The 25,351-nt window shown below is 48.7% G+C and overlaps 1 protein-coding gene across 5 annotated transcripts in view; it reads right to left on the bottom strand.

Annotated features, from left to right (window-relative positions):
- Window positions 1-25,351, bottom strand: part of snx25 (sorting nexin 25) — a 369,244-nt gene that overhangs the window by 66,779 nt on the left and 277,114 nt on the right. For all 5 annotated transcript variants that reach the window (XM_072515885.1, XM_072515884.1, XM_072515886.1 and 2 more), the window contains 2 exons: window positions 17,244-17,428; window positions 6,798-6,929 (listed from right to left, as the gene is read on the bottom strand). In XM_072515885.1, the coding sequence (XP_072371986.1) occupies window positions 6,798-6,929; window positions 17,244-17,428 (317 nt within the window). The remainder of the gene's footprint in view (window positions 1-6,797; window positions 6,930-17,243; window positions 17,429-25,351) is intronic.

The raw sequence follows: 25,351 nt of genomic DNA, 5'->3' as shown, positions 1-25,351 counted from the left end.
CTGGCACATCAGCTCCGTAAGAGGATGGCAGAGAGGGAGATAGGTGGAGTCAAGGATGGCAGGGGAACTACAGTGCGGAGTGCGGTGAAAGTAAATGAGGCATTTAAGGCCTTTTATGAGGAGCTGTACAGATCTCAGCCCCCAGCGGGGGAAGAGGGGATGAGACGATTTCTGGATCAACTGAGGTTCCCGAGGGTGGAGGAGCCGGAGGTGGCTGGTTTGGGGGTGCCAATTGGGTTGGAGGAGCTGATTAAAGGGCTGGGGAGTATGCAGGCGGGGAAGGCCCCGGGACCAGATGGGTTCCCGGTTGAGTATCACAGGAAGTATGCGGACCTGTTAGCCCCGTTGCTAGTGAGGACTTTCAATGAGGCAAGTGAGAGGGGGACCCTGCCCCCGACAATGTCCGGGGCGATGCTTTCTTTGATCCTGAAGCGGGACAAGGACCCACTGCAATGTGGGTCATATAGACCGATTTCGCTCCTTCACGTGGACGCTAAATTGCTGTCAAAAGTGTTGGCTACGAGGATTGAGGACTGTGACCCGGGGGTGATTCACGAGGACCAGACGGGATTTGTAAAGGGCAGGCAGCTAAACACCAATGTGCGGAGGCTCCTAAACGTGATTATGATGCCATCGGTGGAGGGAGAGGCGGAGATAGTGGCAGCTATGGATGGGGAGAAGGCCTTTGACCGAGTGGAGTGGGAGTATCTCTGGGAAGTGTTGCGGAGGTTTGGTTTTGGGGAGGGGTTTATCAGTTGGGTTAAACTCCTATATAGAGCTCCGGTGGCGAGTGTGGTTACGAATCGGCGGAGGTCGGAGTATTTTCGGCTGTATCGAGGGGCGAGGCAGGGGTGCCCCCGTCCCCCCTGTTGTTTGCATTAGCAATTGAGCCTTTGGCCATGGCATTAAGGGAGTCCAGGAAATGGAGGGGGGTGGTCCGAGGGGGGAGAGGAGCATCGGGTGTCGCTGTATGCGGACGACCTGTTGCTGTATGTGGCAGATCCAGTGGAAGGGATGGTGGAGGTCATGCAGATCCTAAGGGAGTTTGGGGACTTCTCGGGCTATAAGCTCAATGTAGGGAAAAGTGAGCTCTTCCAGGGGACCAGGGAAGAGGGATAGATGACCTACCGTTGAGGAGGACGGAAAGGAGCTTTCGGTACTTGGGGATCCAGGTAGCTAGGAGTTGGAGGGCCCTGCACAAACTCAATTTGACGCGGCTGGTGGAGCAGATGGAGGAGGACTTCAAACGATGGGATATGTTGCCACTCTCGCTAGCGGGCAGGGTACAGTCGATTAAAATGATGGTCCTCTCGAGGTTTCTTTTTGTGTTCCAGTGCCTTCCCATTATGATCACCAAGGCCGTTTTTAAGAGGGTAGGCAGGAGCATCATGGGTTTTGTGTGGGCAAACAAGACCCCGAGGGTAAGGAGGGGGTTTCTGGAGCGTAGTAGGGACAGAGGAGGGCTGGCGTTGCCGAATCTGGGTGGCTACTATTGGGCAGCCAACGTGGCGATGATCCGTAAGGGGGTGATGGAGGGAGAGGGGACGGCATGGAAGAGGTTGGAGATGGTGTCCTGCAAAGGAACGAGCCTGGGGGCGCTGGTGATGGCACCGCTGCCGCTCTCGCCGGTTGTGGTGGCAACGCTAAAGATCTGGGGGCAGTGGAGACGACACAGGGGTGCAATGGGAGCCTCGGTTTGGTCCCCGATCAGAGATAACCATCGGTTTGTCCCAGGAAGGATGGACGGGGGGTTTCAGAGCTGGCATCGGGCAGGGATCAGGAGGATGGGGGACCTGTTTATAGATGGGACGTTTGCGAGCCTAGGGGCGCTGGAGGAGAAGTTTGGGATACCCCCGGGAAATGCGTTCAGGTACATGCAGGTGAGGATGTTTGTGAGGCGGCAGGTGAGGGAATTCCCGTTGCTCCCGGCACAGGGGATTCAGGACAGGGTGATTTTGGGTGTATGGGTCGAAGAGGGCAGGGTTTCGGCGATATACCAGGAGATGAAAGAAGAGGAGGCGGCTTCGGTAGAGGAGCTGAAGGGCAAATGGGAGGAGGAGTTGGGGGAGGAGATTGAAGAGGGTGTGTGGGCTGATGCCCTGAGTAGGGTTAATTCCTCTTCCTCGTGTGCCAGGCTTAGCCTGATACAGTTTAAGGTTATTCACAGAGCGCATATGACAGGGGCGAGGTTGAGTAGGTTCTTTGGGGTGGAGGACAGATGTGGGAGGTGCTCAGGAAGCCCGGCGAATCACGCCCATATGTTCTGGTCGTGCCCGGCACTGGATGGGTTCTGGAGGGGTGTCGCGAGGACTATGTCTAAGGTGGTGAAAGTCCAGGTCAAGCCAAGTTGGGGGCTGGCATTATTTGGGGTGGCGGACGAGCCGGGAGTGCAGGAGGCGAAAGAGGCCGGTATTCTGGCCCTTGCGTCCCTGGTAGCCCGGTGGAGGATCTTGCTATTATGGAAAGACGCGAAGCCCCCCCAGTGTGGAAGCCTGGATAAATGACATGGCAGGGTTCATCAAGCTGGAGAGGATAAAGTTTGCCTTGAGAGGGTCTGTGCAGGGGTTCTTCAGGCGGTGGCAACCGTTCCTAGACTATCTCGCGGAGCGTTAGATGGAGGTCGGTCAGCAGCAGCAGCATTATGTTGGATTGATAGGTTTATGTTTTGTTCTGTTCCTTCTCTTTTCTTTTTTGTTACCCGGGGGAGGGGGTTTAAATGGTTGAAAATTTTTGTTGAAAAACTTTGAATAAACATATTTTTGAAAAAAGACAGTTTCCAGTTTTCTGATGGGAAGTCAGGTTTATAAAAACTTAATTTCTCAGAATACCCATTAGCATGCTGTTAATGCTTCTTTCAAGAGTTGCATTGCTAAATTCTGTACCTCCTGCATCTACCTAGCCATTTTTCCTATTGTGCTGACATTCCTGCTACTTCATTTCCCATGTATCATTCCCTTGCACTCCTTCTCACTATACTTCACTGAATTTGCTCTGTTATTCTGCCGAGACCTCATTTCTAGCCTCCTTTTTTAATCTTCATTCATGGGCATCATATTGGAGTCATATGTCGGCCAGACCAGGCAAGGATAGCAGATTTCCTTCCCTAAAGGACATTAGTGAATCAGGTGGGTTTTTAATGACAATCGACAATGGTTTCACGCTATCAGACTTTTAATTACAGATTTTTATTGATTTCAAATTTAATCATCCACCATGGTGGGTTTTGAAGCAGGGTCTCCAGAATCTTTACCCTGGGACTCTCGGTTACAAGTCCAGTGACAATACCACTATGCCACCACCTCCTTTCACACTATGGTTCCTTGGTTCAGAATCAAACTATGCTAGACATCACAGCTATGGCCCACTTCTCAAACTAACTTTGAAGAACAATTATAAATCTTCTCCTATTATTTTTGGTTTTATTAAAATAAAGTAAGAGTAACCAACACATTTTTTCCAATTAAGGGACAATGTAGCGTGGCCAATTCACCTATCCTGCACATCTTTTTGGGTTATGGGGGTGAGACCCACTCAGACACTGCAGGAATATGCTAACTCCACACGGACAGTGATCCGGGGCTGGGATCGAACCCGGATCCTCGGACGCTGTGAGGCAGCAGTGCTAACCACTGCACTACCCTCCTTCTCCTATTATAAAGAATTAAAATTCAACCCAGGTCACAGAGGAAAAAGAGCAGTATCTCTCTGCCTATCAGTTGTTACGATTAGCATAATAACAAACACCACCCATTGTAGGACCATTCTAAACCATTATGATATATTTAAGTCAGTTCTGTAAAGTGTTCTAAGAAGTTACATAGAAATGCTGGGAGACCTGAAAGTATGAAATGGGGATGTGTTTGTGTGAACAGTGATGTGTTGGGTACTCTGCTACACAGACGAACCAACACGGTTGCGAATGGTACAGCTCAGTTTTATTACTTACATTTATTTACAGTGGTAAACTGGTTACTGAGGTTCGATCATAACCCTAGAATCTGTGGACCTATTCCTAATACTATCTTGTAGTGGCACTCAGCACATGGTGGATGTCTGAGTGGCTTGCTATGAGCTCTGTGGCCTGAGCTGTCTCCTGCTGGAATCCCCAGGAAGTGTCGTGTTCCCTGTTTTGTACTGTGTATGCTCTTGCCTGTGGTGTTGTGTGTGTGTTGATTGGTCCGTTGATCTGTCCATCAGTATGTATGTATGTTTGTGCTATGATGTTTACCTGAATATCATGACATCCTCCCTTTTTACAAGAACATGTGCCTATGTGGTCATAAATAGAGATATGTACGGAGTGCAGCTGAATGTGTGTGTGTGTGCAATATCTACAGCATGTACATGGGGCTAAACTATATACAAGGGGCGATGTCGGGTGCGACATAACAACGAGGTTGTACCATAAACAAAGAACGGGGAAATGTTGAACGATAAAAACGAACTCCTGTAACAACAAGGAAGAACAGAAACTTATTAACACAGTGGTATCATGAGTTCAATGTACAAACAGGCTCATAAGTCCAGTCCAGTAGGTGGGCGACGAATTCGGGTTGACCGCTAGGGTGGCACACCATTCATCACCCGGATTGACAGTGTTCACTTGCAACGGCTGGTGGGTCCTGGCTAGAGACATCCGGTTCCCATCAATGACCGCAACACGGAAGGCGTCCCGGTCGTCTGTGTCACTGGTCTGGACATCATCTGGGCACGGCTCGTAGTAAGGAAGCTGAATGGTCCGCACGTCCCTGCGAGGTTGTCGGAATTGGGGAACATTGGCAGGTTGAGCTGCTCGACAGCAGGCAGCGTAGTGGCCCATCTTGCCACAGCGGCGGCATTGTCGGTTTCTTGCGGGACATTGGCGCTTTAAATGTGCGGCTCCGCAGTTGCCGCACGTCGTGATGTCATGGCGTTCGTTGCGCCACCGCGTATGCGCAGTTCGGTCTTACGCCGAGCGCGCCTGCGCATCACGTCCCTCTGTGTCTACGCCGCTTTTGGCGCGCATAAACGCGGGAGGCCTCGTAAAGCGCGCAAAACGGCTGCCCTCGTCCGGGCCGCGAGGAACTCGGTCGCCTGGGCCCGTTCGGCCTCATAGGCCGCCTGCCTCGCCGATCCGGCCGCCTGAAATTGTGAGTAGCGGCTAGTCGCGTTTTCATGCAGGACACAGGCTTCGATTGCGGTGGCTAGGGTGACGCCTTTTATTTTTAAGAGCTGCTGGCGTAGGGTGCCCGAGGTGACCCCAAAAACGATCTGGTCCCGAATCATGGAATCGGAGGTGGTGTCGTAACTGCAGGACTGCGCGAGGATACGGAGATGCGTAAGGAAGGATTGAAAGGGCTCACCTTACCCTGCAGGCACTGCTGGAAGAGATACCTCTTGAAACTCTCATTGACCTCGATGTTGAAGTGTTGGTCGAGTTTGAGAAGGACCGTCTTGTACTTGGTCTTGTCCTCACCTTCCGCGAACACCAGGGAGTTGGAGACATGGATGGCGTGTTGACCTGCCGCGGAGAGGAGGATGGCGACCTTTCTGGTGTCCGAAGCGCTCTCCTTTTCCTTGGCTTCCAGGAAGAGCTGGAAGCGCTGTTTGAACAGCTTCCAATTAACGCCGAGGTTTCCAGCGACGATAACGGCTGCGGTGTGCTGACGGTGTCCATGGCGCAGGATGGCAGATTCCAGAGGATTCGTAGGTAGGTCCCACAGTTACTCCTGGTACTATGATGTGTTGGGTACTCTGCTACACAGACGAACCAACACGGTTGCGAATGGTACAACTCAGTTTTATTACTTACATTTATTTACAGTGGTAAACTGGTTACTGAGGTTCGGTCATAACCCAAGAATCTGTGGACCTATTCCTAATACTATCTTGTAATAGCACTCAGCACATGGTAGATGTCTGAGTGGCTTGCTATGAGCTCTGTGCCCTGAGCTGTCTCCTGCTGGAATGCCCAGGAAGTGCCGTGTTCCCTGTTTTGTACTGTGTATGCTCTTGCCTGTGGTGCTGTGTGTGTGTTAATTGGTCCGTTGATCAGTCCGTCAGTATGTATGTTTGTGCTATGATGTTTACCTGAATATCATGACAAACAGTAGCCAACCAGTCCTAACAGTCATTGGTGGTTTGTGAAATGTTTATAATTATTGGGCAAAGTGTAATTTTTGAAAAAAACAATGAAGTTCATCATAAAACTGTATGGTTCCTAAGAGCGAGCTGGTGAATAATACATAATCAATAGGGTTAAATGATACCAGGGACTACAACAATGATAAAAAACACCAATAGCTGGAAACACTCAGCAGGTCACACAGAAACTGTGGAGTGAGAAGCAGAGTTAATCCCTCAGGTTGATGGCCTTTCATCAAAACTGGGAAAAGATACAATAGATTTTGACCAAGGGGTAGGCAAAAAGATAGGGCGATAGGGGGCAAAACACTTCTCCTGTCTTCCACCCCGTCACAGACCTTGCTCACAGCCTATTACATCTATAACTTTTACCAGTTTTGACGAAAGGTCACTGACCTGAAATGTTAACTTGGTTTCTCTCACCACAGATGCTGCTAACCTCCTGAGTATTTCAGCATTTTCACTTCTTATTTCAGATTTCCAGTATCTGCTTTATTCTGCTTTCTGATCGCTAGAAGAATGATACTAGGTATATAAATTTCTCAGCTGAGTGTTGTCCATCACATCCACCACCCTTTGAAGTGTGCAAACCGAGGGCCAGTTTTGCAAATATGATTTTGAATTTCCTTGGAACTCAAATTAAGCCCATTGTATGAAGTCAAAAGTCGTGTTACCTTGTTTGCATTTTTCAAGTATTCAACAGACTCCCAGAAGCTGATGAGAGCCCTCTTATCCATTCTTTCCATGTACACACGGAAATGTTCCCTGTAGGACGGATTTGACAAGATTTCATCAAACTGAAGAATCTGTAAAACAAGATTGTAACGTGCTGTATTAATCAGAACTTTATTACAGCACCTACAGCCCTTTCATTTCCACGGAGAGACTGATATTTTGTAATTTAAAGGATCTGAATTTTTTTTAATAAATGGAAACATCAGCTGTCATGTTTAATTTAATTTTAAGCTTTGTTCTTTTGCATGGCAAAATCTACATGAGCTCTTAGTATAAAGAAAGGATAAGGAATTACACAGCACCCTTCGCAAACTTTAAGCCTTCAACGGTGCTTTTTGGCAAATGAAATATTTTTAAGGTCTAGTCATCGCTGTAATTTATAGTTTTAGTTCAGTGTTGCAATTCCAACAACACTTCTCCACAATTCAGAGAGAAATAAAAATCAAAACATTCCAATCACCTAACGAAAGCCCCCCCCCCCCCTCCCCCCCCCCTCCCCCCCAAACATCACCATTTCCAAACCGGAAACAGAATTAAAGTATCATAGAATGGTTATGGCACAAAAGGTTGTCATTCAGCCCATCAAGTCCAAGCCAGCTGACTGCAAGATCAACTTGGTTCCACTCCCCCAGCTTCTGCCCACAACTCTGATGGTTTTTCCCTCTTCTGGTAACTATTCAATTTTCTTTTGAAAGCTATGATTCAATCTGCCTCCACTATACTTTCAGGCGCTGCGTTACGGATCAAAACCACTGGCTGTATCAAAACGTTTTTTCTCACTTCACAATTGGTTCTTTAGCCTTAAGTCGGTGTCCTCTGGTTCCGGATCCTCCTCCTAGTCAAAACAGTTTCTCCCCATCTACTCTCTCCCGGCACCCCAAGATTTTCAGAACCTCTATCAAATCTCCTCTCCACCTTCTCTATTACAGTGGGAACAGGCAGAGCTTTGCCAATCTACCCATGTAACTGAAGTTAAATGGAGAGTGCAGGAGAGCATGCCAGGAGCAACACCAGGTATACCTAAAAATGGGGTCAACCTGGTGAAGCTACAACACAGGACTACTTGCATGCCAAACGACTTAAGCAGCAAGTGATGGACAAGAACGAAGGGATTCCACAACCAATGGATCTGTTCCAAGCTCTTCAGTCCTGCCACATTTAGTCGTGAATGGTGACAGACAATTAAACTGTATGCTGGAGGAATCCTCAATGATGGAGTTGCCCAGCACACCAGTGCAAAAGACAAAGCTAAAACATTAGTGTCCTGGCTCAACCATCTTAAGCTGCTTCATCAATGACGTCACTTCCATAGGGTAGGAAGTGGGGATGTTCGCAGGTGATGACACAATGTTCAGCATCATTCACAACTCTTCAGGTGACGAAGCAGCCCATGTCCAAATGTAGCAAGACCTGGACAATATCAAGCCTGACACTGGCGGGTCGGGTACAGGCGGTTAAAATGAACGTGTTGCCACGTTTACTGTTTATTTTTCAATGCCTGCCGATTTTCCGGCCAACAGCTTTTTTCAGAGAGATTGAGCCCACTTAAGCCCACACCTCCACCCCATCCCCGTAACCCCACCTAACCCAAGGACAATTTAGCATGGCCAATCCACCTAACCTGCATATCTTTGGACTGTGGGAGGAAACCGGAGGAAACCCACGCAGACACGGGGAGAATGTGCAGACTCCGCACAGACAGTGACCCAAGCCGGGAATCGAACCTGGGACCCTGGAGCTGTGAAGCAACTGTGCTAACCACTGTGCTACCCAAAGAGGGTTTCTGTAGTTGGAGGGCAATCATCTCAGTTCCAAAACTTCATTGCAAATGTTCCTCAGGATAGTGTCGTCAGTTCAACCATCTTCACCTGCATCGTAAAGGACCTTCCTTTCACGATAAACTCAAAAGTGGGGATGTTTGCTGAAGACTGCACAATGTTTAGCACCATTCGTGATTCCTCGACACAAATGCTAGGCAATGACTATCTCCAACAAGGGAGAATCTAACCATCGCCTTTGACATTCATTGGCATTACAATCGCTGAATTCCCCACTACCAACATCCTGAGGTTGTCACTGACTAGTAACTGGAGTAGCCACATAAATATTGTGGATACAAGAGCATGTCAGAGGCTAGGAATCATGCAGCAAATAACTCAGCAAGGCTCCTTACTCAGCATCATCCACACTCTCATGACCACTACCATCTAAAACGACAAAGTCAGCAGACACATGGGCTCACCATCCTGAGTTGGGAACACATCGCTGTTCTTTCACTGTCGCCGAGTCAAAATCCTGAAACTTTCTCCCTAATGGCACTGTGGGTGTACCTACGCCACAGGGACTGCAGCAGTGTAAGAAGGCTGCTCATCACCACCTACTTAACGGCAATTAGGGATCGGCAATAAATGCTGGTCTAGTCAGTGACGTTGACATCCCGCAAATGGACAGAAAAGAAAAATTCCTCATCCCTGGAACCATTTTCTTAAATACTTACTGCAATCTCTATAATGGCTTTGCATTTTCCCCCAAATATGGTGCCCAGAACTGGATAAAATACATCAGTCGATGCCAAAGCAATGTTTGATAAAGGATTCTTTATGCTTATTAACCACTTTCTCAACACGACTCACCACCTTGATGATTTGTGCGCATATAGACTCAGGTCCCTCTGTTTATGCACTCCCTTTAGAATTGCACCCTTTATGTTGCCTCGTTTTTCTTCCTACCAAACTGTGTCACTTCATATTGTTCGTCATCTGACTTCATCGGTCATGTGTTTGTCCATTCCACCAGCCTGCCTATGTTCTCTTGAAGTCCATCACTATCCTTCTTAGAACATAAGAACTAGGAGCAGGAGTAGGCCATCTGGCCCCTCGAGCCTGCTCCACCATTCAATGAGATCATGGCTGATCTTTTGTGGACTCAGCTCCACTTTCCGGCCCGAACACCATAACCCTTAATCCCTTTATTCTTCAAAAAACTATCTATCTTTATCGTAAAAACATTTAATGAAGGTGCCTCAACTGCTTCACTGGGCAAGGAATTCCATAGATTCACAACCCTTTGGGTGAAGAAGTTCCTCCTAAGCTCAGTCCTAAATCTACTTCCCCTTATTTTGAGGCTATGCCCCCTAGTTCTGCTTTCACCCGCCAGTGGAAACAACCTGCCCGCATCTATCCTATCTATTCACTTCATAATTGTATATGTTTCTATAAGATCCCCTCGCATCCTTCTCAATTCCAACGAGTACAGTCCCAGTCTACTCAACCTCTCCTCGTAATCCAACCCCTTGAGCTCTGGCATTAACCTTCTTCGCACAGTTCACAATACTTTCAGGTTTTGTGTCATTCTAAAATTTTGAAATTGTGCCCTGCACACCCAATCCAGATCACTCAGAACAAGAAAAGCAGTGTCCTTGGGGCAGACGACTATATACCTTCCTCCAGTTCAAAAAACTACCACTATTCTCTGTTTCCCGTCACTCATAAACTTCATATCCATGCTGCCACTGACCCCTTTATTCCAAGGGATGCAATTTTGCTGACACCCCTGTTGCGTGGCACTTCATCAATCGAATCTGCCGCAAGTTTTTAATTCCTCTCTGACCATGGGGAAAGTGCAGGAGGACTGGAGAGCAGTTAATGTTGTTCCACTTTTCAAGAAGAGTAGTAGAGATAGACCAGGGAGTTACAGACCTGTGAGTCTCACGTCAGTGAAGTAGAGAATTAATTTCCACTTGGAAAGGCACGTGTTGATTAGGGATAGTCAGCATGGCTTTTTTTAGACGGTGGGCATGCCTAACAAATTTGATGGAACTTTTTGATAAAGTGTTGAGTGCACGGATGATGGAAGTACAGTTGATTTAGTTTATATGGATTTTAGCAAAGCCTTTGACAAGGTCTCACATGGGAGACTGATTGAGAAGGTTGAAGTACATGGAATTCAAGGAAACTTATTGAGATGGATCCGAAACTAGCTTAGTATAGTACACAAAGGGTGGTTGTAGAAGGCTGTTTGAGTAACTGGATGCCAGTGGCCAGCGGCATACCACAGGGATCAGTGATAAGTCCCGTATTTTTTGTTATATAATCATAGAATTTACAGTGCAGAAGGAGGCCATTCAGCCCATCAAGTCTACATCGGCTCTTGAAAGAGCACCCTACTTGGCGACTAGCAGCTTTTCACAGTAACTTCATTGCAGTGTTAATGTAAGTCTACTTGTGACAATAAAATATTATTATTTCTTAAGCCCATGCCTCCACCCTATCCCCGTAACCCAACTTAACCTTTTTGGACACGAAGGGGCAATTTAGCATGGCCAATCCACCTAACCTGCACCTTTTTGGACTGTGGGAGGAAACCGGAGCACCCTATGGAAACTCACGCAGACACGGGGAGAACATGCAAACTCCGGACAATCACCCAAGGCTGTAATTGAACCCGGGTCCCTGGAGCTGTGAGGCAGCAGTCCTAACCAATGCGCCACCGTGCCGTCCTACTTGATTGCTTCCCCATCCACAAACATTCAGACCCTCCGCCACCGATTTCAATAAATAGCAGGTGAAATCTCGGTTTAAAAAACTTTATTCAGCGGTAAAAAATAATTTAATAAAAATGCTCATAATAGTTAGAATTCTACATATTTAACATTTAAGCATCAAGCCCATCTTCTCCAGTTGCTACCTGTGCTGTTGAATGCAGGCAGCAAGTTCTGCTTCAAATCCAGCATCTGCAGTGGTTTGCTTTTTGTTCCCTTTAACCGGGAAGAATTGCATGTGCAAAAGAAAATTTGCATTTGCCTGCATCCAAAATAAAAACAGAAAATGCCAAAACTTCTGACGTCAGGCCGCAACCGTTAGGAGAGAAACAAAATTAATGTTTCAGGTTTATAATCTCTCAGCAGCTGGATTAAAGATGACATGTTTATTTGGCCAATGCAATGTTTGGTCAGTTTTAAACAAGCACTGCAGTTGGGTAGCTCTTCCTTAATTTACATAGAAATTGAAATCTAGAGTTTGCCATTTCGGAGTAAAACTGTGTGTGTAATGTGAAGCTCTGAAGTGCAACATTGAAAATTAGGTGTTTACACTTCTCCGTTTAGACTGCAGCTGCGCAAAACGCTGTATGACTCCCTCGTATGTCATGAACAGTCACTTATTTTCAAACACAATGATATAAACAGTGTGATAATTAGTTAAGCATTTCTTAATTATATACACAACTTGAATCTGTTAAGTGCAGTTTTCTAGACCACACTGCCACAATGAACCACTTAGTACACCAAAAGGGATTGGAAATCTTGTGACTAAGTGAAAACAAAAAATGCCACGGGCACGTAGAACACAAAAATGCTAGTATTCATCATGTAGAGTGTTAAAGAGGAAATTATGTGAAAGCCACCGGGGAGCTGAATTAGCCAGGCACTGCAAAAAAGTGACGTGGAAAGGTCATCAGCTTCGGGACAGCATCATTTGTAGAGTTGTGAGAACGCAGGAGAGAACAATTATTCAGACTAGAATGATGATGAAAGGTCATCAACCTGAACCATTAGCTCCACATCTCGTTTCGCAGACGCTGCCTGCCCTACTGAATATTTCTACCATTTTCTGCTTTTATGCTTAAAAAGTAAAAGTTGCCACACTTTTGAGGGTACAATTAAACTTTGGATGCTAGTTTGAGACTGCTAAGAATGAGGCAGAGATGGCAAATCCAAGTACGAATCTGCATAATCTTTCACTACATTAGAGATCGACACAGGCTCGGTTTGCTGGTTTACAGAGATGCTTAAACTTTCACGTCAGTGAGGCACACTGGACAGCCGCAAGACCCCCTGATCACATCAGGATTATCATTTGACAATAACTGTAGGTGGTTATCAGTTACTTAGGTTGACAACCCTCCCGGATTATTCAGGATTAAAAATTAATTTCCTAGACACTACATTAAGCAGGGAAAAATAACCATGGGGCATTAATAAAAGTGTCTTTTCAAATGTTCTTGAACACTAATGTTTGTTAGTAATAAAAGTATTAAGAGAGGGGAATAAAAGCTGCCTGGCTGGCTGCAGAGATTCGGCCAAATAAGTTTGCAAACAGAGTGTGTTTGCTTTCCAATTGGCATGGGAATGTGGCAAGCAAGGGTAGGAGCTGGAGGTCATCTGTTGAAACATTCAGGAACTTGCAAAACAAGAGTTAGCAAACCTGGTCCACACTTTGGTGCCAACTAAACATATCAAAGAATGACACAATACAGAAAGAGGCCTTCCAACCCATTGTGCCTATGCTGGCCGAGCTATCCAATTTATCTGACTCATTCCCCCACTGTCTTGCAGTGTTCTTCCCACCAACGCATTTATGCAATTCCTTTCTGAAATTTATTACTGAATTGATTGCCACCACTATACTGCAGTCATTCCAGGTCATAACAACCTGATGTGCAAAAAAAAAAAAGAACTCATGTCATCTCCAACTCTTTTGCCACGTTAAATCTTTATCTTCTGGTTAAGGCCCTTCAGCTACAGGGAGCAGTTTCTACTTATTTACTGCATTAAAATCCACATCTCTTATCAAATATCCTCTCAAACCGGTCTGCTCAAAGGAACTTCTCCAATCATCCACATAACTGAAGTCCCTCATCCCAGGTATATTTCTGGTAAATCTTTTCTTCAACCTCTCTGAGGCCTTCCTAAATTGTGGTGCTCCGAACTGAACACATTACCTAACTAGCATTTATAAAGGTTCAGCGTAACTTCCTTGTTTTGATACTCTATTTTGAGTCAGTAGTGACTCCATTGGCTGGGCCATGTATGCTGAAAAGATGATATCCACATTCCCAAAGGCATGGGCCGGGATTTTCCGAGCCTCCGCGCCAAAATCGCACTCGACGCGGGGGCGGGGAATGGAGTCTCAGACCCGCAATCAGCTCTGACGCCGAGACGCGATTTTCCGCGGACTGGAGAATCGCACGCGCGGTCGATGCGGCGCCGGTCAGGGGCCGTTGAAAGAGGCCCCCGCGACGATTCCCCGCGGTCGTCTGGCCGAGTCCCCGCCGGCGTGGTTCCACCCGGTTGGAGCTCGGGCTCGCGGCCGCGCTGGCCATCCTGGTGGGGGGGAGAGGGGGGGGGATCAGACTCCAGTGGGGGGGCCTCCACCACAGCCAGGCCTGCGATCGGGGGCTACCAATCGGCAGGTCCACGCAATCCGGGGGGAGGGGGGGCTATCTTCTTCCGCGCCGGCCCACTGTGTGGCTCTGCCATGTTGCGCGGGGGTCAGCATGAAAACGGCCGCCGCACGTGTGCACGGACCCGCGGCCGGAAGTGCAGGGCCCTGTATCGGCAGCAGGAGCTGCGGGGCACACGGCGGGGCCCTGTTATCCCTCTTGAAATCGGAGAATCACTCCGGACTTTTTGAAAAAAGTCTGGAGTGGTTAGTGCCCGTTTTCTGGTGGCCATTGGTACATAGCCTCATTTTCAGAGAATCCCAGCCATGCTCTATGGTGAGTTTGCTATTGGCACGAGACAAATAGGTAAGTCACATCTGCAATACACAGATGAGATCTTAAGTTGACAAGAGGATCGGAGTCAATGCATGTGAAGTCCTTGCTGTTGATTGGAGAGCCTGGAGACAAGTGATCAGGAATGGTGTGGTTAAAGCAGAGAACAAAATAAACAATCAGATAGCAGCAGTGAGAACCCAGCAGAAGGAAAGAACATCGGTCGCCCTCAGGCCATTGCTATTCATCCGTGCCAGCGGTGGAAGGGACTTCCATTCACGAATTGGACTCTGTAGCCACAGTGGACTTGGTTCATACTACACCCAGGCACAGTCCATTGTCTCCCAAGACAGATGCCGACTACGAGCGTAACTTCCTTTTACTTCTTTGTTAATAAAGCTAAGGACCCCATAACCTTTTCAAGAGCCTTGTCAACTTGTCCTGCCACTTTCAAAAGATTTATATGAACACAGACTCGATGATCTCTGTTTCTGCATCTCCTTTAAAATTATTCAATTTAATTTATATTGCCTCCCCACCTTCCTATGACCAAAATGTTTCTCTGCATTAAATTTCATCTGCCATTTTCCCAGCTTATGCCCCGTTTTAGAATCCTCCTTATTATTTACTCCATTGCCAAGTTTTGTGTCACCTGCAACCTTTGAAATTATCCCTATGTTCCCCGGGTTCTGCTCATTAATATACATGGATATCAACAGTGATCTTATCAACTTGGCAAACACCATTGCACACTTCCTTCCAGTCTGAAGAATATCCATTCACTGCTCACCTCAACGTTTTGTTCCTTAACCAATTTTGTATTTATACTGCCACTCTCCCTGCACTCCAATGGGCTTTAATTTTGTTTAAAAGTCTGTTGTTAGGACTTTGTCAAACAGCTTTCGGAAGTCCATATATATATATATATACACAAAATCAACAGCATTACTGCATTATCACCATCAACCCTTCTGTCACTTTAAAGAACCCAATCAAGTTAGTCAAATGCAATTAACCTCAAATAATTCCATGTTGATTCAATTCAAGTCTCTAGGTGGTCATCTATTCCACATATGAATCATTATCTAGATGCAGAAACTTTAGTGGTATTGACCCTAAATTTATCTTTTATAATTTGAACGTGACCCCCTTTATCCTCCTCCAAATTAAATTCCAAAAGTAGAATCGCGATTAACTTTTTTCCATTCTTTATTTTTCCATTCCTTTATCTATCTTAGTCACTTCTGAGTTGCCACCTTAAGCTGAAAAGCCTACATCTCTCTAACTTTTCTCCAAAACTCAGACTCCTCACTATTTGATTAGCCTGTGGTTCTTCTTTGCACTGCCTCCAGATGTTAATGTCTTCTTCGTGCCCAACATTGAACTGGACACAGCACCTATGACGTAGTCTGATCAAAGCACTAAACTGTTTCCAAGCTATGAATCGGAGAATTTGACAGAACGTTTACAGTGCAAAAGGAGGCCATTTAGCCCATCGTGTCTGCACTGGCTCTCCAAATAGCAACTTACTTAGTTCTAATTCTCTTTTTTCTCCCCATAACTCTGCACATTGTTCCTCATCAAATAACAGCCTAATTATTGTTTTGAAAGCCTCGATTGAACCTGCCTCCACCATTCTCTCAGGCAGTGCATTCCTGACATTAACCAATCGCTATATGAAAAAGATTTTTCTCCTTTTGTTTTTGCAAATTACCTTAAACCTGTGCCCTCTCGTTCTCGATCCTTTCACGAGTGGGAAAGGTTTCTCCCTATCTACTCTGTCCAGACCCTTCATGATTTTGAATAGCTATGGAAAGGAAATCAGTCCCAATTTCTCCAATCTATCTTCAGAACTGGAGGGCATGGGAGAAACAGAGGATAAAAGAAACCACCAAATGAGCACCTGGCCAAAGGAAAAACATCCAATCAACCGGAGGTCAACACCAGTTAATTCCTTGGGGAAATTCCTTGACCGAAGTCAAGCTGCCTGGTTTAAATTTCAAACAATGCTTGGCAGTTAACAGTGAGTCACCATCAACTTGTGCATTCTGCATGGTAATACCTCTACCAATCAGAGTTCATTTGCCACCTATCAAGCTTTTCGGCTTGTGCTCATCAGGAGAATAATTTCCCTTACATTGCATTTTTGGGAATGCCCTGATGAGTACAAGCTGAAAAGCTTTGACAAAAAATGTCTCCACTTTTCAGCAATACTCAAGTAACTGAAGTCCCTCATGATTGGGACCATTCTCTTGGATTTTTTTCTGCACTCTCTCCAAATGCCTTCACACCTTTCTAGAGTGCAGCGCTAAGGACTAGACGCAATATTCCAGCTGAGGCCTCGTCCTAAACAAGTTCAACATAACCTCCTTGCTCTTGTACTCGATGCTCCTATTAATAAAACCGAGGATACTGTATGCTTTATTAACCTCCCTCTCAGCCATCTTCAATGACTTACGCACAGATGGACCTTGGTCCCTGTCATGAAAAGAAATGGAAGAAATAGTCAAGAAATAGAAATAGAAATAGCAAATTGGGTTATGCTCAAGTAGGAGGGAAACAAATTAATAATTAATTATGTTCCTTCCTTGAAAAATATAAAGGATAGGTGGGAAAGTGCAGATGAGGATCAGTCATGATCACATTGAATGGTGGAGCAGACTCAATTCTGCTCCTACATATTATGGTCTTAATTGACAGTCTGGACTGCACTCAGTCCTATTCTTCCACAAATTAAAGAAAAGTTTGTCAATACCGCTGAGGCGTCATTAAAATATGCCACGATTTTTATATCAAAGCTGGAAAGCGTGCACGCTGTGTTGAAGGTCCCACAGATGTGCTTGCTCACCTTACTATGACATGGTATCTCAAGCTATTCTCCTTCTTTTTACCTTTTGATTTGGAGTAGCATCGGCGTCATCACCATCTTCCTGCTGACCATACAATGGGCCCCCAAGCAGTTTTATTCGCTTCTCACACTGTTTCTTGGCAACTGTGAGGTGGTTGATGTACCTCTTCATATTGCGTGCTCGAAGGAGATCTGCTTTCATGGCAGCTGACTCTTTTCCTTTGCTATCTGCATTGGACATTAAAAGGAGAAAGTTGAAGGCTGAGACACTTCTTCAAAAAAATAAGATTGATCACAAAAACCCAATCAAGGCCTTTTTGAAAAATTCCCTCAAAATATTCCAAATCATTTGCCTGCTTCAGAAGCCCATCAATTGCCTCATTTATACTGCCTCGTCCAACACTCACAGCAACCTAAAATCCATTTACAGTACTGGGAGATTGAAACAGCATTTCGAAAAGATTACGAACATGACTGCAGTTAAATAGCCAACAAGGAAATCATTTTAGCTTCGTATCGGCAATTCCTTCCCTCCTCCTTAATTCTGTCACTCTTGAATTCCAGGCTGCAGGCTCCAGCAGTGGTGTCATTGGACTTTTGCGCGTGCGTGGCCTAATGGCCATGCACAGATGGGTATCGGTGGCCATCTTGTACTGGCAGGAGACACAGTGTAAATTAAACAGAGCCAAAAAGGTAGGAGAACAAAGTAGCATCAAGGGAAATAATGATCAGAGTGTGACAGGAAAGCATAAAGTACAAAGCCAGGAGTGCATTAGCAAATAAGGTTCGAGACTACAAAAATGGTAAAATTGCAGAACGAAAGGCACTGGACGGGATTCTCCGATGGCGAGTCAGAGTGGACGTGCCGTCGTGAACGCCGTCGCGTTTCACGACGGCGCTAACGGGCCACCGGTAGCATCGATTCAGGCCCCAAAAAGGGGCCAGCAGCGGGGCCGCGAGTAACATGGTGGGCGTGGCACCATTTTATGTGCGCGATCCGTGCACAGGCCCCGACACAGAGAGGTGGCTGCGCCGTGCTGCTCCCAGGTTCCGGGACAATGACCCGGAGACACTGTTGGATACAGTGGAAGTGCGGAGGGCATTCCTGTGCCCAAGACGTGGCCACCGGCACCCGGCCAGCACAGTCAGGCGCAGCTGGCGCGATGTGGGCATCGCCGTTAGCGCTGTGGGGCACACCCCACGCTCGGGTGAGCAGTGCTCCATGACCTCACGAGGGCAGCCAGGATAAGTACCCCGAGAGTTCCCCCGGGCCACACCTCCCCCCCCGCCCCCCCAACCACGTGCCGCATTACCCCCTGCCCACGCAGGAGAGGGGGGCACCACGTACCACACGACCCACATGGGCACCACACCGCCCTTGCGAGCTGCCATGGCGTGGTGCCCAGTGCCCCCCCCCCCAGTCATAATGTTGCCAACATCTGCACGTCTTGCTGCTGACCGCCTAACTCTGATGGTTTCTCCCCCCCGCAGGATAAGACAGCCCACAACCATCGTGAGTGTGCAAGAACCGGAGGGGATCACCTGTTCTGCACCCGCCCCCCCCCCCGGTCCATGAGCCGAGGGCTCTGGACCTCGCTGGGGGAGCCGCCACCCGGGAGGTAGCGCCATGCCAGATCGGAGGTGTAGTACCAAGTGAGACTCCCCTGCCTGGCTCCACTCCCTCAGCCCCTCACCTCCCCCCCCTCACACTGCTCCCTCCACCCCCTAACCCCCCCTCACACTCCACCCCCCACACTGCCCCCTCCACCCCCTACCTGGCTACACTCCCTCAGCCCCTCACCTCCCCCCTTCCCCCCCTCACACTGCACCCCCCCACACTGCCCCCTCCACCCCCTAACCCCCCCTCACACTCCACCCCCAAACACTGCCCCCTCCACCCCACTCATGCTTTATTGTGTATTCCAGGGCCAGCCGCCAATCGTCCCGAAACGTCTCAGACAAGCCGCCGCCATCCAGGTCCACTTCCATCCGCCCACAGGGATGCACACCAGGGAGGGGAAGGAAGACGGACAGGAGGGCCCTCTTCCAAAGCCGGGCCACAGGAGTCGGACGCACAGAGGACCGACACAAACGACACTGACGGACACAGGACGGACAGTCAGGACATTGACGGACATGAGACGGACGAAGAGAGGATGGAGAGCCAGGACAGTGATGGACAGAGGACGGGGACTCTGGACAGTGACGCACAGAGGACGGCCAAACAGATGATGGGAAGACCGGACATGGCCCCTCACATGGGCCGGGGACAACCTCCATCGTTCCAAGGCTCGACCAAGGAGACCCCAGGCCTGAGGTCCTATGAAGACATGGACCTTTCATCACTGCTGTCACCCACACCCTCCACCATCGCAGATACCGTCACCTCGGTTAGGCACATTAGTGATGAGGCTTCTGGGACACTGACTGGTGCGCACCACACAGCCGAACCGGTACAGCAGGTAGAGGTAGGAGCAGCCGAGGGGTTGGACAGTCGGAGGGCAGCCCAGCCCCAGCACCCAGCTGCCGCCCAGACAGTTCCCAGGTTCCTGGACTTACGAGACCCACCCACAGACCCGATGCGTTTGGAAACCCAGGAAGTGGACAACGGGATGACGGCCGCCTTCCAGCATCTGCAGGCGCAGTTGGAGGAGTCCATCCGCGTCCAGGAGCAGGGAGTGGCTGCCACCCTGGCCGACACCGCACGGGTGGTGTCCGCGGTGGAGGCAATGGGGGCAACGGTTTCGGCCATGGGTCAGGTTCTGCAAGGCGTGCGGCTTCATGTGCACACGTCATCCGTGGCCAAGGACAGGGCTGCCCTCTCACAGGGCATCCTGACAGGGCTGGCGCACTCCGAGCTCCATCGCTGCGAACGTTCAGACCCTGGTCGATGCCACAGCAGGCATCCAGGACTGGCAGCACCAGGTGTCGGTGGTGCCACGGCGCTCGTCTCTGCTCGCACCACCGTCCCATAGTAAGGCCTAGGGGCCACCGGGCTCCCCGAGGGAGGAGGAGGTTCTAGGGCCCGTCCCGGTGACTCATGCAAGGGAGGTCCCGGAACACTCGGACTCCCCCCGTTCCATCCCTGGTGCATCTGGGGGTGGACAGCAGGCAGAACAGGGTGGCACCACACCATCCAGCATGCCCGCCGAGCAGCCTGACCCATCCAACCTGGGCCATCCCAGGAAACGCGCGCCAATGGGGAGCCAAGTCGCAGGGCAGGAGTCTCAGCAATCCGCCTCCACTCCTGCTGTACCGTCTGGGGAAAAACCAAGGCGTAGTGATAGGGCCCGTAAGGCAAAGAAGTTCGACACGTAGTAAGTTGGCACAGGTGCAGGGCACAGCTTAGTTATAGGGGCTAGGGCACTTGTATGTGAATGTCACGATTAAAGTCACTGTTACACCAAACCTAGATGCCTCTGTGCTATGTCCGGTGCCTGAGGGGTCGTGAAGGGGACCGAGTGGCGCTGGGGTTGAAGTTCGGTACAACGGTGATGCCGGGTATGTGTTCCCAACCCCAACCCCCCCGTCGTCCTCGGAATACCGACGCCAGCTACCCCACATGGCCATGTGATGGAGTATCCTTGACGCATACAGGGACCATCCAGGTGGATGGTGTAGCTGTAGCCATGAGTCAGACATTGTCAAACGATCCGGAGCTCACAGCTCATCGCAGAGCGGGTTGTCATCATTCAACATGGCACTGATTGTGTGAGACCATCCCGTTGTGTGTAAGGTGCTGTGAAAGTGGTGGTGTGGGAGCTAAGGTTGTTGGATGGTGCGGGATGTGGGGGTGCTGGGTGGTGCGTTTGGGTGGTACGGTCGTGCAAGTGCCTTGCTCAGCGATGCCCTCCCCCTAGTTGGTGAAACGTGCGGCGATCAACGCCTCGCGTGCTCGCTCGCCAAGCTGGTGGCGTCATGCAGCCTCCCGGCCATATCTAGCCCCAATGTCTCGTCTGTGCCCCCCCCCCCCCCCCCCCTCCTCATGTACAGATGGGTCACCCTCATCGGGCTCCCTCTGTGCCTCCTCCAGGACATCGCCCCTCTGCGCCTCCTCCAGGACATCGCCCCTCTGCTGGGCTATGTTGTGAAGGACGCAGCAAATAACTATGCGGCCGACCCTCTCTGAATGGTATTGGAGGGCCCCTCCAGAGCGGTCCAAGCACCTGAAGCGCATCTTCAAGAGGCCAAAGCACCTCTCGACAACACCCCTGGTTGCTGCATGGGCCTCATTGTAGCGGGTCTCCGCATTGGTCTGTGGCCACCATATAGGCGTCATCAGCCACGACCGCAACGGGTAACCCCTGTCGCCCAGCAACCAGCCCCTCAGCCGGGGGAGGGGGGGGATGCCCCTCAAACATGGCAGGGATGTAAGATTGTGCCAGTATAAAGGCATCATGCACACTGCCGGGGTACTGGGCGCACATGTGCATGATCTTCATGCGGTGGTCGCAGACCACCTGAATGTTCATGGAGTAGGTCCCCTTTCTGTTCATGAACACGTCCCTGTTCTCCGATGGTGGACGAGTGGCGACGTGCACTCCATCAATCACCCCCTGGACCATTGGTATCCTGGCCACGGACGCGAATCCCGCTGCTCGGGCATCCTGGTGTGCGCGGTCCTCTGGAAACTGGATGTACCGGTTGCCGATGGCATACAGGGACAATTATGAGGGCATGAAGACAAAGCAGGCAAAAGTGAACTCGGAATGTAGATCAAGGAATAGTCAGTGGAGATGCAGTGGCAGACAATTGAGGAAGTATTTCAATATACTCAGAAAACGACACAAGGGAAGGATGCTTAGTAAGCATGCCTTCCTAAGGAAGTTGAAAGTTGTACCAAATTAATAGAAAAGCTTATAATTCCAGGTCAGAAAATTGGACAGAATACAAAAACAGCAAAAATGATTAAAAGGTTAACCCGGGCGAAATTAGAGTACGAGTGAAAACTAGCCATAGCTTCTACAGCAATTTAAAAAGGCATAAAGTAGTGAGTGTGAATCCTTTAGAGGATGAGTCTGGGGAATTCATAATGGGAAATAAGGAAATAGCGAATAAATTGAATAGGCATTTTGCATCTGTCTTCACAAATATCATCCCAGAAATAATTGTGAATCAGGAGGCGAAATGGAGGGAGAAACTTAAAACAACACCAAGAAAAGTGAACTGAAAAAATGATTAGAATTAAAAATTGTTCAGTCCCCAGGTGCTGGGGGAATTCATCCTACTGTTTTTTAAAAAGTAGCTTCTGAGATAGTAGGCGCATTGGTTTTCATTTTCTAAAATTCTCTAGAATCTGCAAAACGCCCAGATTGGAAAATAGTGAATGTGACTCCTAAATTCAAGAAAGCAGGAAGACAGGAAGCAAGAAATTACAAGCCAGTTAGCTGAACATCTGTCAGAGGGGTGAAGTGTTGGGTACTCTGCTACACAGACGAACCAACACGGTTGCGAATGGTACAACGCAGTTTTATTTCAAACATCTATTTACACTGGTAAACTGTTTACGGAGGCTCGATCATGACCCTTGATTCTGTGGACCTAATCCTAATTCTATCTTGTAGTGGCACTCAGCAAATGGTGGATGTCTGAGTGGCTTGTAATGAGCTCTGTGCCCTGAGCCGTCTCCTGCTCGAGTGCCCAGGAAGTGTCGTGTTCCCTGTTTTGTACTGTGTATGCTCTTGCCTGTGATTGGCTGCTGTGTTGTGTGTGTGTTGATTGGTCCATTGATCTGTCCATCAGTATGTATGTGCTATAATGTTCACCTGAATATCATGACAAGGGGAAAGTCCTGAAATCTATTTACTGAGGTTACAACGAGGCACTTGTAAAATCTCATGGAATCAGGCACTGTCAACATTGTTTCGTGAAAGGGAAATCGTCTTTGACTAATTTATTGGCGTTCCTTTTTGTTTTAAAAAAATATATTTTTATTCTCCTTTTTCACATTTTCTCCGGCATTTACACCCATCAACAATAAACAATAATCAGCAAGATATGTCAATCCCCATAACAATAACAACGATCCCATCCTCCCACCAACCCCCAAACATCAGCCCGCATGTTTACATAAACAAATGACAAAAAAGGAATCAGGGATTACCCATAGTCACCCTTAATATACACAGCCCCCCCCCCCCCCCCAACTAATGTTCGATGTTATCCAGTCCTTGAAAGTGCATAATAAATAGTGCCCATGACTTGTAGAACCCCTCCGAGCTTCCCCTCAGTTCAAACTTAACCTTCTCAAGAGTCAAGTATTCCAACAGGTCCCCCCGCCACGCCAGGGCACAGGGTGGAGAGGTTGCTCTCCATCCCAGCAGGATCCGCCTTTGGGCGATCAACGAGGCGAAGGCTATGATATCTGCCTCCGCACCCGTTTCCAACCCTGGCTGGTCCGACACCCCGAATATGGCCTCCTGGGGACCCGGGTCCAGTTTAACACGCACCACCTTGGAAATTACCCTAGCGGGGGGTGGTAGGCCTGGGGGCACCGATTGGGGTGGACGAGGTTATTAAGGGACTGGGAAGCATGCAAGCAGGGAAGGCCCCAGGACCAGACGGGTTCCCGGTGGAGTATTACAGAAAATATGTGGACTTGTTGGCCCCGTTGATGGTGAGGACGTTCAATGAGGCCAGGAAAGGGGGGACTCTACCCCCGACGATATCGGAGGCGACGATATCGTTAATTTTGAAGAGGGATAAAGATCCGTTGCAGTGCGGGTCCTATAGACCCATTTCATTATTGAACGTGGACGCCAAATTGTTGGCAAAGGTACTGGCATCGAGGATAGAGGACTGTGTCCCGGGGGTGGTGCACGAAGACCAGACAGGGTTCGTAAAAGGGAGACAACTGAATGTTAACGTGCGACGACTATTAGGGGTGATAATGATGCCCCCAGTGGAGGGGGAGGCAGAGATAGTGGCGGCAATGGACGCAGAGAAGGCATTTGATAGGGTGGAGTGGGAGTATTTATGGGAAGTGTTAAGGAGGTTTGGGTTTGGGAACGGGTTTATTAGCTGGGTTAGACTTCTTTATGGGGCTCCAACGGCAAGCGTAGTTACAGGTCGACATAGATCGGAGTATTTCCGACTATATAGGGGAACAAGACAGGGATGCCCGCTGTCTCCATTGTTGTTCGCGTTGGCAATTGAACCTCTGGCCATGGCGTTGAGAGACTCCAGGAAATGGAGAGGGGTGATTAGAGGGGGAGAAGAACACCGAGTCTCGTTATACGCAGATGACCTATTGTTATACGTGTCGGACCCAGCGGGGGGGATGATAGAGGTTATGCAAATTTTGAGGGGGTTCGGGGATTTCTCGGGGTATAGGCTAAACATGGGGAAGAGTGAATTGTTTGTGATACATCCAGGGGACCAGAGTAGAGAGATAGAAGGCTTGCCTCTAAGGAAAGTGGAAAGAAACTTCCGATACCTGGGGATTCAGATCGCTAGGAGCTGGGGAACCTTGCACAGACTTAATCTGACACGGTTGGTAGAACAAATGGAGGAGGACTTCAAGAGGTGGGACATGCAGCCTCTATCGCTGGCGGGCAGGGTGCAAGCAATTAAGATGATGGTCCTCCCGAGGTTCTTTTTTGTATTTCAATGTCTCCCTATACTAATCACCAAGACCTTTTTAAATAAAATAGACAGGAGCATCACGAGCTTCGTGTGGGCAGGGAAAGTTCCGAGAGTAAGGAGGGGGTTCCTTCAGCGTAGTAGGGACAGAGGAGGATTGGCACTACCGAACTTGGGCGATTACTATTGGGCCGCCAATGTGGCAATGATACGTAAATGGATGATGGAGGGTGAGGGAGCGGCGTGGAAAAGACTGGAGAGAAAGTCCTGTAAAGGGACGAGTTTAGAGGCGCTGGTGACGGCGCCGCTACCGATCTCACCTAAAATGTTTACCACGAACCCGGTGGTGGCGGCAACATTGAATATCTGGGGACAGTGGAGGCGACAGAGAGGGGTGCGGGGAGCCCTGGTGGGGTCCCCAATCAGGAACAACCATAGGTTCGCCCCAGGAAGAATGGATGGAGGATTTCAGAGCTGGTACCAGTTGGGAATTAGGAGGGTGGGAGATTTATTTATAGATGGGACTTTTGCGAGCTTGGGAGCATTGGAGGAAAAGTATAAGTTGCCCCG

This window comes from Scyliorhinus torazame, chromosome 9, assembly GCF_047496885.1.
Source record: "Scyliorhinus torazame isolate Kashiwa2021f chromosome 9, sScyTor2.1, whole genome shotgun sequence".
Lineage (NCBI taxonomy): Eukaryota > Metazoa > Chordata > Chondrichthyes > Carcharhiniformes > Scyliorhinidae > Scyliorhinus > Scyliorhinus torazame.
The sequence above is the reverse complement of the archived record's forward strand: the minus strand, read 5'-3'. Positions and strand labels throughout refer to the sequence as shown.